Genomic DNA, 16,026 nt, shown 5'->3' with positions numbered 1-16,026 from the left:
ATATAGGGCTAAAAATACACAAGAAAATCAGTGTATATTACAATAAAATAAGGGGGGAGAGAGAGAGAGAGAGAGAGAGAGAGAGAGAGAGAGAGAGAGAGAGAGCGAGCATAACTAAGGGAATAAGATTACAAGTTAGAGAGGGGGGTTAAGGATTAGGGATTAGTCAAAGAGATAGAGCTTAAGGATTACAAGTTTGAGAAAGATGTTAGGAGTTAGTGAGAGAATGGAAGAGGTAGGAATTAGTAAAAGAGTTTTGAGGACTCACTCAGTGAGTGTGAGTGTGTGTGTGTGTGAGAGAGAGAGAGAGAGGTGATTTCTACAGTAAGTTATTTATTTAAAACATTCCTTTGTCAAAAATAATAATATATAATAGAGAATAATTTGTTGCACCATACTTTTTTTTTAAGAGAACACATAAAGTATGTAATATATCATATATGTGGTAAAGATATATTAAATATTACAATTATCATTTTCCTCTCCATGATCTTGACCTAAGCTTTATGTAACCTTAGCAATTAAGCTTATATACACACTACTACAAAAATAAAAATCTCCAATTTGCCCTAATTTAATACTAATTAATTAAACAAAAAAATTGATGAAAAGATATAGATTGCTTTAATTTCAAATGAATCTATTATGCTAAACACATGTTCAAAATAAACATATAAAGTTTATAGCATATCACAAAATTATTAGGTATTTAATAATTAAATTTTTCATTATAGATTAACTATAATAATAAAATAACAATTTATTTCCTTTCGCATATATATATATATATATATATATATATATATATATAAAATAAGCTGAGAGATATCCTTTTGGAGGTGCCTATTTTCATAAATTGTCTTAGTGTAATAGATGCCTCAGAGAGATATCTCTTGACTTATTTTATATATATAGAATATATATAAACTAGTTTATATTTATAAGAAATTGAGAGATGATAAAATAAAGAACTTGGAATTCACGAGAATGAAGTATGAAAAAACGCAGTCCTTGGGCTGGGGTTGGGGTCACATGGAAAATAAGCTGAAAATTTAAATTCCCTCTAAAATTACATTTTAATTAAAATCTAAAATTTAGATTATTGACAAATGGCAAAAAACATTCCTAGGCTGGTGGGGCCCCACCCCTTTTTCACACGGTTCCTAAAAATGTGGGGCTTCTATTGTTCAAGAGAAGATTCTAAATAATACCATAGCAAAATTATATTTTGCTCATGAGACCACCACTTCCTAGAAAATAGAGCTTAAGCCCCCCTCATAGGACCGTACCCTTAAGCCCACCAATTAATTTTCCAATGCAATTCTACAATTGCCTATGAGTGAGTAGATAGACAAAAACATATTTGACGAGTTAAGAATGAATTGTAAAATTTTACAAAGATAGAAAATTCATTTTGTTACAATGTAAAATTGAAATAGTTAAGTTTATTGATTATCCTGAACTAATCTTTTTTCCTACTTGCATCAAGAAATTTGATACATTGCGTGATATGCTTGCTCCACAAAATCATTTTCTACAATACCACTTGCTAGCAAATCCCAAAGATCATGTGAAGTAAACAACAAAGAAGAAATTACGCACAACAAAATGAATAATCTTTATCACTACAGCAAAGTCAAGAATTTTCTACAGTAGTCCATTGGCTACGGCAAAATAGATTACTTCCTTTATCCTCAATAGTACAATAAACAAAACACAAATCACAAAACGCCTCTATATTAAAAAGGACTTATCAGCGAATACACCGGTTGATGCAATTAACTACCAGTAAAGAAAGCAGAAACAACGGATGGAATCATGATAATGAACGAGTAGATGGCAGAACAACTTGCAATCGTGATTATTTTAGTGAGGCGCATGGAAAAGATGGTATCAAGTTACTGTTGTATTCACTTATTTCAGACGTTTCAGATTGGACGTCTTGAATATAAAACACAATTTAATATGACATAAAACACTTGAAGAAAAAAAATGCATCCTTCTAGTTCCCTATATAAGTATCCCAATCCATGAGCTTAGACACGCGCACACATTAATCGACACTTGAGTCTATTTCCAAGCATTCCCATTGGAGAGAACCCTAACCCTAATTAGGGTTTCCTCAATTGCTCTGGCATTATCCCTATTATGGAGTGGTGCATGGGCAGGAAGCCTGCTCATATACTGGGGCCAAAACGCCCTCGAACCGTCCCTTGCCGAGACCTGTGCAAGCGGCCGTTTTGCGATCGTGATAATCGGGTTTCTGACGACGTTCGGGTATGGGCGAACGCCAGTGCTTGATCTCTCCGGCCACTGCGACCCTTCTTCCGCAGGATGTCAATTGCTGAGCATCGACATTAAGTTGTGCCAGTCAAAAGGAGTGAAGGTGTTTCTCTCGTTGGGAGGGGAGAAAGGAAACTGTGGGCTCGGCACCACCGAGGGCGCGGAAAACTTCGGATTGTATCTGTGGAACAACTTCTTCGGCGGCCAGTCGGATTCCAGGCCTCTCGGACCCGCTGTTTTGGACGGCATCGACTTCAGCATCCGTTACACCACGTCCGAGCACTGGGACGATCTGGCCAAGGCCCTTTCTGCTCGTGGTACCGCCGCCAGGAAGGTGTTTGAGTATTCAGTATTTTCTCTCATTGTTTTAGTTATAAGTAGGAGATATTTTGTTCCTATTGTCATTTTGATTTTGATTTTATGTGGTGTGTAGTTTTTAGTACACTTTATGGGATCCTAAGTTTTATGAATGGTTGGCAAAGGTTTCTTTTATAAAAATGAATGGAATATTTATCGTTCATTGTATTTAGGTGATGTTCATAGAAATGAAGTATGTAGATTTTTTAGGTGCTCACTCTTTCTAGTACTACTCTCAAGCAATCTTACAATAGAGTTTTCTCCAAGGTTAATCCCACTTTGTTTACAACCTATTTTGCAAAACCATCAGCAAGTGTTATTTCTTATGAACCATTCATTAGAAAGTACCTTAAGCTCATCATTTGATAAATAGGCAATATTTTCCACAAAAAATCAAATTGGGATATTGCTGTCAAAATTCACTTGTGTAATTTTTTTGTCAAACTCATTGACCCAAATACTATGTGTAGTGGTTCCAGTGTGCATAACCACACAGTTTCTTTCATGGTTAATTCCACTTTTAATTCCACTTTTATTGCCAATAGCACTAGCAATACCTTTGGCAAATGGTGCATTTTGTGGATGATTTATAGAAAGTTCCTTGAGCTCATCAATTGATTAGTAGAAGATATTTTTCACAACTGATTTTGCAATATTGCTATTAAGTTTCAAGTGTGTGATTTTTGGGTCAAAGTCATTGACCCAAATTTCATTACTAGTGGTCAAAGCACACTTAACCACAGAGTTTCTTCCCTGGTTATTCTCACTTTGCTTGTAAATCTCATTTTGCAGATTGCTGTGACTTACGAATGAATTATTATATAGCATCTTGAGCTCATCAATTGATTGTTGTGACTTACAAATGAATTATTATATAGCATCTTGAGCTCATCAATTGATAAGTATGAGATATTAAGATTCAACTGTGTAGTTTCAGAGCCAAACTTATTGAGCCAAGTTTTATGAGAAGTAGTTCAAACACTTTTTATGCAATATTTTCTTCCAAGGTTAAATCATATTTTGTTTGTAGCACCAATTACCAAACCTTCAACAATTGTTGTGTCCTATGAACTATTCAATGGAAATTATCTCGAACTTATCAATTGTTAAGTAGGCAATACTTTCAACAAGTCAAATTGTTTTTAATTGCTATTAAGATTCAACAGTGTCTAGCTTTTGAATCAAACTCATTGATCAAAGTTACATAAGTAATAGATCACAAGAACAATCTCTGATGAAAATTGACAAAACTTCTAGCAATTATTGCTTATAAGAATTCATCTCTGAACCAATACTCGTAAAAAAAAATATTTAACTAAAATACTACACAGTAAATCCATATCACAAATTTTCTGTTTCTATTTTTCAGGCTTCTTTAAATGCAAACCTCATAATGAAATAGTTAATTAAGCTGATTAATCGTCATTTGAATTGACTCATCTGTATTTCAATTTTGTAGGTGTATCTCAGCGCCTTTCCTCATTGCTCACCTCCCTCTCAAATAGCCCAGGCGAACACTTTACTAACCGCACAGCTAAGTGCATTGCAAACTGGACTGTTTGATTACGTGTGGATCAGGTTCTACAACTATCCCTCCTGCCAGTACGTTGATGGGAATGCTACCAATCTGTTGAGTGCGTATAAAGAGTGGACCACCAGTATTAAGACCACCCAAAAACATAGCTTCTTCCTTGGCCTTCCAGTCTCCACTAAGGCTACCTTCAGTGGCGGTTTCATTCCTGCTGATAAACTCATCTCCTACGTGCTTCCCGAGATCAAGGAATCCGAGCAATATGGTGGAGTCATGCTCTGGAACGAGTTCTATGATAGTACCTCACAATATAGCTTGGCCATCAAAGCTTCCGTCTGATCAGAAATATTTCAATTCCCGCACTGCAATAATAAGGCCATCCCTGGTCAAGCAGTTTATTTTGGCTTCTCTATAGCAAACTATCTACTACCGTTGTAATATCACTTGAGCTTCCCTAATGCTCTTCACTTGTCTCTAAATTTCTTTTTCCTGTTCACCAGAATGTGGTTTGCAGTTTCATTTTCCTGTCTTAAGTATTAGCTGGTTCCCTGGCTAGATGAAAGTTCTGGAAATAGTTTAGAATCTGTATTCTGCTCACAATTTGAACAGAAATTTCCAATGCCTTCTATCACTGATTAAATTAATTTTTATTCTAAAATCTATATAAACTATATAAACTCAATACACTCCCGTGAAATTCACACATTTCCCCAACATAGATTCTTCACAGTAATTTCAAATTATTTTTAGTGCTTTTATTCCGATTGTTCTGTTAACATTTTTGATAAATTTATAAATTTTTCTGATTCTTTTATAAAATTTTAATTATATTATTGTTAGTGTTCCTGGTTTGTTTCAGTTTTGCAATATTTTCTAGATTTCACGATAGAATATTTTTCCAACAATAAAGGTCTCTATGGATTGTCCTTTTCTAAATTTGAATATTTCAACAATAAAGGTCTCTATGGATTGTCCTTTTCTAAATATGAATATTTCACTAAATTGTGATATAAATAACAGATCACAAGGAATAAATGGCATGCATTACTTATCTCAGAATGCAAGGTGTAATAATGATATTGAAATTTGATTTATTAAAATTGTTAAATAATATTTAAATAAGAATGATATACATCTAACATAATGAAAAATTGTAAAATCTTATCAGTTTTATAATTTTGTAATGATGAATTTTTTTAATTTAACTTTTCTTTTTTATAATTAAGTTCAATTAATTAAGTTTAACTTTCCTTTTTCATAATCTAAAAAATTAATAAAATGTTTAATTTTCTTTTTTCAACATATAAAAAACTAATAATTACAATATTTTATTGAGATGCTTAGAATTTAATTTAATATGATTGTATTTGTATCTACATTCATATTTTTATTTGTATTTGTGTATGAGTCTAAATTTTTCTCAATTGTTTCAAAGTGGTGCATGTTGACCAATCTATTATTATTAGTCATGCTCACAAAAATATAAAAATTATAGTCTGAATTTTTTTAGTTGATTTGTAGTTCTTCTATTGTTTCTGATTTGTTTTCAATAATGATTTAGCATGTAAGTAAAGTGAGAGCCAACTTTGCACATAACAGGCACTTTATTTAGTTTGTCCACAATGTTAAAAAATTTTGACACTCAAAATTTAGCTTTTAAAATTTAACTTATCTATATAATTATACTTATAAAATTAATTTACTTTTTATTTAAAATATCATTTTATATTTTGTATTTTGTATTTTCTTTTATATATATTTTATATTATGTAAACTACTTCACAATTTGTAAAATAAAATCTATTGGTTTATCATTGCAAGCACAAAAGCTTGCAACTACTAGTTATATTTCATTTTATGAAAGCTATTGTATCAAAATTTCAAATCACATTTTGTAATCTATTTTCAAAATCTATAATATTGATTGAACATTGTTAATTTTAGATTTCATTGTATGAATGTTCTAGATCACATTCCATGTTTCATATTCATGATGTATAATATTGAGAGTTTTTAATTTTAGATTCTAGTATATAAGAGTTTCACCATCAATGTTAAAGATAAAACTCTATAATTCATATGTACAAACTGAAATGTTCATATGTTGTTTTTAGATTTCATTGTATGGAATTTTTTACCATCAACATTTCAGATCACATTGTATGATCCATTTTCATAGATTATAATTTTGGCATTTGTTGTTTCTAGATTCCACTTCTATGCAAGGGAAAGTGATTTCAAGTGGAATGAATTACTTGAAATCATAAATCAAAGGAACAATTGAAATTAGGCAAAGAAAATATTAAGGCAATAAAAATGATAGCAAAGATCAAGTATGATTACTTTCCTAATAGGTAAACTTTCACCACAATCATAGATTTGATTTATTCTTATACTCAAGGATGGATACATTCTTTAAGATGAATGAGTTCATAGGTTATTTGATGCATGATGTATACATGATAGTGAAGTTTTGAAAAAAATATTATATTGCATGAGAGTTTAGAAGTCGAATTATATATGAATCATAATCAAGTGCTAGAGAAATTGTAAGGGATATAGAATGGATGACCAAAATGAAAGGGAGGAAGATTAACAGATGGAGGATGGCTTGGATTTCTATAAGTTTTTTGAAAATTCTAAAGATATAATACTGATGTAGTATTATTACCTTGCTACAAATCAATCTATTATAATTCTCCACTGAATGTTATTGTTTTGGAACTCTACAATAAATTCTAGAGATTATATTTTATTTTTACACTAAATAGACAAGGAGTAGATTGCTAGAAAAGAAGACTTAAGATTATATTGTGTGCCTTCTATCCAAAATCTATCTCCTACTTATATATTACCCAAGAGACTTTCCGTTTCTTGAATAGACACAACCCTTTCTAAGTTGGCCCTCCATGAAGCAAACTGCTCCTCCAAAAATTGGAACCCTTGCTCATTAACTAATAGCTAATACTTAGTTAACTATAATAGTCAATAGAAGCTATATAAATATGCCTAGAAAATCACCGATATGTTCTAACCTAGGAGATGTAATTATCATGACCATATATAAAGGAAATGGCATGCATTTAGATCTGTCTAATATGAAAAATCACAACATTAATATGATCAAGTTATTAGGATTTAATACTCCCTCTTAACTTGATAATATAAATGAAAGAAATATATCTAGCATTATCAATTATGATGACTAAGCATAGATTGATACTCTATATCTATCTGAATCTTTCAAGCATGAAATATCATTGTACACATGATACTTTGTCATATTACTAAACCTATAATATGAATTATCACCTAGTCTTGTGATAACAGTATTGCATGGAATGAAATACATAGGATAAAATCTAGAGAGTGATTAAATTATCCTTTTATCCAAGTTGTGACTCATAGGTATTGACAAGCCTATGTCACAATATAATTCTAATTCAAGATATGCCAACACATAGGATAAAATATAGATAATGATTAAATTCTTCCTTTATCCAAGTTGTGACTCATAGGCATAGAGATGTCTACATCACAATGGGATCTTGAACTCATCCAGATCTGACAATAGTTCTCTAGTGTTTAATACATTATCTCAGAGATTGTCATCTCTCATAATGTCTTTTATATAAGTGTTCATTATCTTAGAGATTGTCACCTCTTAGATAATGAATACAAATGGTGAAGCCAATAATGGTGAATAGCCTGACAATAATAATTTTAACACAACTATTTCATTAATAATTAAAGAATACAAATGTATTATATTTCAACTATACCAAGTCTTTTTATGAATTAATCTATCTTCACTAGAGAGAGAGGTTTGGTAAGGATATTTTCTCTCTGATCTGTAGTGCAAATGTATTCTAAGTTGACAATTTTTCTGTGTACCATATCTCTTACATAATGGTAAGGAATTTCAATATGCTTGGATCTATCATGAAAAACTAGATTCATAGAAAGCTTGATGGAACTCTAATTATCATAGTGAATGACAGTGGGATTCATGGGTTGATCAAATAATTTGACAAGTAACTTTCTAAGAAAAATTGCTTCCCAAGAAGCCATTGTAGCTACAATGTATTCAACTTCTATGGAACTCTGTGCTACTGATGACTTCTTTCTACATACCCATGATATCATTGTTGAGCCTAAACTGAAACGACATCTTGAAGTTCTTATTGGAATTCTTTAGAATAACTAAGAGGGGGGTGAATCAATTATCCAAGGTCCAAATGTATAAATAAAACTTTTCATAGATTCATAAACCCATAAAATATTTATCATCATGCATGCATCCATAAGATTATGCAATCCCTTAAAACTTGTAGGTTACTGTCAAATCAATTTGTAGAAACCCAATTTGGTAAAAACCAACAGTAATAGACTACTCTTTTTCACTCTTTTGAAGTGATGCCCTATGAAAGGCCAACCCTATTAAAGGTTACAATACACATTGTTAAATGTGGCGTTGTTAAAGGATTTCAGTCACCCTATTAGGAGTGAGTCTTGTTAAATAACTTTAGATAATTCACTTGGAACATCACCTAGTTAAAGGATTTATAAATGATTATCAAGTTGACCTTAATCTAAAGGATTTACCCTAGACTAATACAATTATTAGAGAGTAATAGTAAGGCTTGATCTAATAACAACTTACAACTTCATTTACAAATTATAGATCTCTATTTTGTAAGGAAGAAAAGGTGTGCAGAATCACTTCCTCCACTAATCTTTGAGAGGATGATTATGCAAATTCAACTAACTATTGTAGAGATCTCAAGAAATGCATAATAACATAATAAAAATAACAATGAATGCATAATACAATTATTACCATGGGAAAACCCTTCCGGGAGAAAAACCCCACCCTCCAAAACTTGTACAATTTGTTCTCAAATCTAGAAGATTACAATACACTTGCAATGCAAGTTCTTAGAAGAGCACGTCACCACAACTCAAACTCAGACTCAGACTCAAAGAGACTCCTTCTAGACCCAGTCTTGCAAACTAAACTCGATGATTCAAACACTTCCCCAAGCCCTTCTTTTATAGTAATTTTCCACTTGAAAACCATTTGTGGTCTTACAAAACCATGGGCCAAAACAATGGGCAAAACAACCATGCCACATGTTACACACTTGTCATTTGTAACTTTAAGAATAGCATTTTCATCCATTATTTTTTCCTCTAATTTAGACCCCCATAAAAGTCATATAATAAGTTATTTACACTCTAAAAATATCCCTTCTGCATTGTTCTAGAGACAAAGCACAGTTTTAACAACTCATACTCCTTTTTCCAACTGATAAACATGTGAAAACTACTATAAACAAACTATAGAATTTTCTAAAAAAATTCTAGAGTTTTTAAAAAAAGTCTTGCAAGTTTGAGACACAATTATTAACATTCTCCCACTTGTTGAACACCTTGCAAGAGTTAGGGGATCCACAGTTTAATGGACTTAATTGCTAAGGGCGAGATGCCCATAGACTCCTAACACCATCTGAACTTCTCTATGCTCACAGGCTTACTTAAAGCATCAACAACATTCACCAAAGTCTCTACCTTCTCCAACTTAACCTTGCCATCCTTTATCATAACTCTCACAAAGTGATAGTGTACATCAATTTGTTTAGTCCTAGCATGAAATGTCAAGTTCTTTGCTAGGTAGATTACACTCTAACTATCACTACAAATTGTCATTACACCCTATTTGAATGCTATGTCTAAACATAGTCTCTTTAGGAAGATAGTTTCCTTGCTAGCATGAGTAGCTACCATATACTTCACCTCTGTAGTCAAAAAAGTTACCATAGCTTGTCACTTGCTCATCCAATTGATCACACCAGAAAATAATGTAAACACATATGCATTGGTGGATCCTCTACTTTCAACATCATCGACCCAATCTGAATCCACATAGCCTCAAATTTCTAGGGAATGCTCATATCCTTTCCATAAAAACATATAAAATACTCTAAGGTACCCCGCAAATATCTAAAAAATCTCTTTACTACTTCCTAATGTGCTCTTCTTGGATTAGACATATAACGGGAAAGTACTCCCACTACTTGGGAAATGTCTAGTCTTATACAGACCATAGCATACATCAAACTTCCAACAACACTCTGATATGGTACAGAACTCATCTCTTCCATCTCCAATGGAGATGAAGGACACTATGAGCTAGAAAGTTTTGTTCGCATAGTAACAAGAACACTCAATGGTTTGGAATCTTACATATTGAATCTTCTTAGAATAGTACCAACATACTTACTTTGTCCTAGCCAAAGCTTTCTATTTTAACTATCTCTTATAATCCACATTCCCAGAATGTAGCTTGCTACACCAAGATCTTTCATTTCAAACTGTGCTAAGAGCTAAGATTTATTTATGCAATCAAACCTTTTCTTTTGCTAATAAACAACATGTCATCAACATATAAGGCAATAACTAGGAAATAATCACCATTTGACTTGTAGTATATATAATGATCAAATTTGGATTGCACAAATCCCAAACTCAATACATATGTATCAAACTTTTGGAATCACATCCTAGGCCTTTGTTTTAACCCATACATGGATTTCTTCAATTTACAAACTGAATGACTTTTAACTTTCACCACAAAGTGCTTTGGCTATGTCATATAAATTTATTCCTCCAAATCTCCATTAAGCAAAGTTGTCTTCATATCCATCTGCTCAACTTCTAGATCATAAGTTGCTACAATAGAAAGCAAAAATTGAATGCATGTCATTTTTTCTATAGGAGAAAATTTTTCACCATAATCAATTCCTAGAACCTGGGAGTAACCTTTTGCAACCACATGTGCTTTATACTTCTCAATGCTTCCATCTAAACCCATCTTCCATTTAAACACCCATTTGAAACCAATAGGCTTCCATCCTTTAGGCAATGGTACAAGGTCCCATGTATCATTCCTCTTAAGAGCTTTCATCTCTTCTTCCATGGCTATCTTCTAGGAATTTGAATCATTCATACCAAGAGCATCTTCTATAGGTTTTGGTTCATCATTATTAGCATTCAAAAAAAATATACACCTCCAATCATCAAGAGAATATCCATACATTTATGGTGCTTTTCTTTGTCTACTAGACCTTCGAACAAGATCTAGTTTAGGTTCAAGTTCAAGTTCATGATCAGGTTCTCCCTCTTCCTCTGATGATTCTGAATTGGTAGAGTTGTCTTCAACAACTTGTCTTTCTAAGGGTCTTGATTCAACTTTCTCAAATGTAGTAGGAAGTTGAATCACATCTTTCTTTTCTTCTTCCTGTTTTGGCTACATTATAATAGAAGAAGGCTTAGTTTCTAAAAATAACACTTATGGAGCAAAATAAATACCTTTTGTGCAACAAGATCCCAAAGTTTGTATCCTTTCACACCATAACTATATCCATTGAAGATGCATTTGACAACTTTTTTATCCAATTTTGTTTGCTTCTCCTTTGGCACATGATCATATGCCTCACCAAAAAAAACTCTCAGATGTCTAAGTGAAGGCTTGTGGCCTGACCATGCTTCCTTTGGTGTCTTATTAATAAGAGTTGATGTAGGAGACCTATTTATGAGGTAGCAGGAAGTGGCTACAACTTTGGTCCAAAAATTTTGTTCTAGTCTAGCTCCACTTAGCATACTCCTAGCCTTTTTCATCAAGGTACTATTCATTCTTTCTGCAACTCCATTTTGCTATAGAGAATACATAGTTATATTCTATCTTTTAACACCATAATATTTTAAAAATGTGTCAAAATCATTGGAGCAATATTCTTTGTCATTATTAGTTCTCAAATGCTTTATCTTCTTTCCAGTCTACAACTCAACCATTTCTTTAAATTCTTTAAAATGACTAAAAAATTTGGCTTTACTTCTAAGAAAATAAAGCCATGTCCTTCTACTGAAATCATCAATAAAATAAACATAATAAATTGATCTACCAATAGAAGGAACATCAACTAGACTAAATACATCTGAATGGATTAGATCCAAAATACATGAGGGCTTATGAGAACTTGAGCAAAACTGAATGTAGTTTTGTTTACCATAGTTACAATGCTCACAAAAATCAAAATCAAGATTGCAGTCACTAAACCCATCAACAAGGTTTTTTTTCTTTAAGGTTTGTAGACCTTTCTCACCTATTTGGCTGAGTCTCCAGTGCCATAACATAGTCTTCTCTATAGGTAACTTTGATTTAGTACATAGAACACGCTCGTGTACCTAAAAACCAAAACCATCTATTGAAAGAGAAATCCTCTCCTTTTCCAACAAAGTAGTCATCTTCGTAGTCTTATTGGAAGTACTATTGCACTCAACCATGCATGCATCAAGATGGTATAGTGTACCCAATCTGCTTCATCTTGCTATTAGCATAGCATCTCTCACCATTTTTACACCTACTTCAGAAAACTGTACATGCATTCCCACATCTATTAGTTTACTAACAGATAACAAATTCCTTGCTAGTCTTGGGATATGCAAGACACAATAAAATCTTCTAATTCTACCATCAGAAAATTTCACATGAATATTTCAATGACCAACAGTATGAAGAACCAAGTTATCACCCAAGTACACCTTACCACCATCAAACTTTTCATACTTAATAAACCAATTTCTATTAGGATTCATGTGAAAAGATGCACTTGAGTCTATCAACCATGCATTTTCATCTACATGAGTAACCAAGGCTATGATGAAAGCATCTACATCTTCCTTCTTAGATATAGAATCAGAACATTGCTTGTTCTTTTGCTTTTCTTCTTTGCAATCCTTTCGGAAGTGTTTAGGTTTGCCACAATTGCAACAAATCACCTTGGTCTTACCAGTTGGTTTTTATCTCCCCTTATTCTTGCACTTAGAATAGCCATGTTGCTTCTCATTCTTACCTCTTTCCTTTGGTCTTCCTTGCACACTCAAAGCCTCATTGGCATTCAAAGAGACCTTCCTTTTCATCTCTTTAAAAAGTAGAGAACCAACAACATCCTCCATCTTCAGAATGATTGAAGTGCTCCCTATGGCCATGAAAATGTTGTCTCATGAGTCTAGCAATAAACATAGCAATATTTGGCACCTTTCTTCTTCATCCATTGATAGTCCAACTAGATTCAACTGACTCACCAACATATTAAAATTATCAAGATGCTTAGAAATCTATCCACCTTCTTCTATTCTCAAGGAATACAACTTCTTCCTCAAAAAAAAATTGTTCACAAGTAATTTCACTTGATAGATCTCACTTAGATTCTTCCAAAGCTTCTTCATGTTAGGTTCTTCATGGACATTAATCAGTATAGAGTCTGCAAGACACAATCTAATGAGACTTTTAGGTTTTTTGTCTGTTACATCATACTCTGTGGTTAAAGTCAGATTTGTGGGCCTCAGTTTCTTTTAATTGACTACATCCCATAGATCTTGATCAATCAATAGATCCTCCATCTTTAGCTTCCACATCTCAAAGTTTTTGCCACAAAAATTCTCTACATCAATCCTCCTTGATGTGCTTGCCATCTTTGTAATCTTGTAACACAGAAATGAAAACCTTTGCATAAGCTCCCACTCAAACCTTGATTAGCTCAAAAAACCCTATACCCAAAAAATAAAATCAAAACTAGCCAGGCTCTAATACCACTTGTAAGGAAGCTAAGGTGTATGAAATCACTTCCTACACTAATCTTTTAGAAGACGATTATGCAAATTCAACTAACTATTGGAGAGATCAAAATAAATGCATAATAACATAATAAAAATAACAATGAATTCATAACATAGTGATTACCATGGGGAAAGCCTTCCTAGAGAAAAACCCCACCCTCTAAAACCCACACAATGTATTCTCAAATCTAGAAGATTACAATACACTTGTAATGCAAGATCTTATAGGAGCGCATCACCACAACTCAAACTCAAACTCAGACTTAGAGAGACTCCTTCTAGCACTAGTCTTGCAAACTAAACTCGATGATTTATTGATTTTCCACTTAGAAACCATTTGTGGTCTTACAAAACCATGGGCCAAAACCATGGGCAAAACAACCATGCCACATATTACCCACCTATCATTTGTAATTCTGAGAACAAAATTTTCATCCATAATTTTGTCCTCTAGTTTAAAACCCCAATAAATGTCATATAATGAGTTGTTTACACTCTAAAGACTAGACACATTTTTAACAACTCATACACTTCTTCCCAACTCAAAAAAATGTGAAAACTAACACAAACAAATTCTAGAATTTTTTAAAAAAATTGTAGAGTTTTTTGAAAAAAGCTTACAAGGTTGAGACACAATTCTCAATATGTTTCAGTCTTCCATTCTACTTGGCTTTCCCACATTTCAGCTTTGATAGCTTTTTCACCTTTCAAGCATCCATACCCTTAACCCTTCTTACTTAACATTCCAATGAAAACTCTCAATTAAGTCACTAAATGAAGCAATACCCTTGACTCCTTTTCTTCTTTAGTTTCTTGCACATGACAACCCTTTCTTTTGACAAACCATCCTTATAAATAGAGAATTAAGAATCTTTTCTATTCATTCTCCAACATCCAATTTAGGGTTAGGGTAGATTAGGTAGGATTCAATGAATCTACCCCTCATTCCATATCACGTCTAGAAACGTCTCCTTCAATCCTCTTGGAATTTTTCTTAAAATAGTTTATCATGAATTTTGTTCCACCAGTTCATCAATCTTATCTTCCACCTAGTTCACAAAATCCAAGAAAATAAACTTGTCAGCTCAGATCCATCAAATTCATGATATTTCTAATAATTCTAGCACTTGGCATTAACTTGCTTCTGATGCTCGACACATACTGCATTGCTCGACATCCTTTATAAAATCACTTGACACAAACTAAAGTTTACTGGTGTTCAGTATCAACTAAACTTTACTCAACACCCACTATTTTGCTCGGCATACACTAGAATAGACTTTTACTTGGCTCCAACTAATTTTCTACTCTGGCTTACACTAACTTTTCTTGACACCTACTATCCATTCGGTCAAGCTTGGCAGATAAACTTCTTTTAACTTATTCTTCTAAACTTTCTTAGTGTAACCAACCTTTGCAACCTTAAGTAGATTATCAATGAGCTATGATATCACTATCTTAGTTGATTCTTGTACTCCCTTTTTTTATATCATAACTCAACCTTTCCTCTAGGTGCTATTGTTACATCTTTTAATCAAATTATCTTCATCAATCGAATAGCTAATAGTACTTAAATCATATAAGTAGTTTTCTTATCAATAAAAAGTAGGTTTGATATCAGTTACAAAATAATGATTGAAATACATTTATCATACTTGTATCAATCTATTTTCAACAATCTCCCTCTTTGGCATTGATGGCAAACCAAACTGACTCATTTAGAACAATAAGACACAAAATATCAAAAAAAAAAATTCCTTGTATTGAAATATCCCCCTCTATCTGCAACTTCCATCTTCTAAATAGGTTAGAAAATTATGTTCTATTCTGATCAATAGACAATCAACAATCAATTCATCCTTGTGACTCTCTCTAAATTACTTCTTATTTGTCCCTTCTATAGTATCTCCTTCATATTGTGTGTTAGGATTTCTCACTCTTTGTTCAATCTCCAATCTCTTGCATTTCTCCCTTCAAAATCAGTATTTCTCCCTCTTTGACAATAATGACAAAGCTTGTCATCTTAATATGTCGATATGAACTTCTTTAGCTTCTCTTTAGTTTATGTGACCAGCCTTTTGCTTAAGAAAAATTATCCTCCACTAGTGCTCTTCATGTCATCAATTTTCTAGCCCAATCAACATCAGTATAGGTTCTTAATTCAAATTTTTTAT

At 32.7% G+C, this 16,026-nt stretch overlaps 1 protein-coding gene across 1 annotated transcript; it reads left to right on the top strand.

Moving 5' to 3' along the window:
• The first annotated feature begins 1,772 nt into the window (after nucleotides 1–1,772).
• LOC149561711 (acidic endochitinase-like) lies at nucleotides 1,773–4,650 on the top strand. The gene is made up of 3 exons (XM_089827890.1): nucleotides 1,773–1,890; nucleotides 2,082–2,617; nucleotides 4,100–4,650. The coding sequence occupies exons 1-3, from the start codon at nucleotides 1,773–1,775 to the stop codon at nucleotides 4,508–4,510; spliced, it is 1,065 nt and encodes a 354-aa protein (XP_089684016.1). The 3' UTR covers nucleotides 4,511–4,650.
• Nucleotides 4,651–16,026: the final 11,376 nt, after the last annotated feature.

This window comes from Cupressus sempervirens, chromosome 4 (assembly GCF_028749045.1).
Source record: "Cupressus sempervirens isolate cs-2001-9-10 chromosome 4, ASM2874904v1, whole genome shotgun sequence".
Lineage (NCBI taxonomy): Eukaryota > Viridiplantae > Streptophyta > Pinopsida > Cupressales > Cupressaceae > Cupressus > Cupressus sempervirens.
This window is presented reverse-complemented; position numbering and strand designations above follow the sequence as displayed.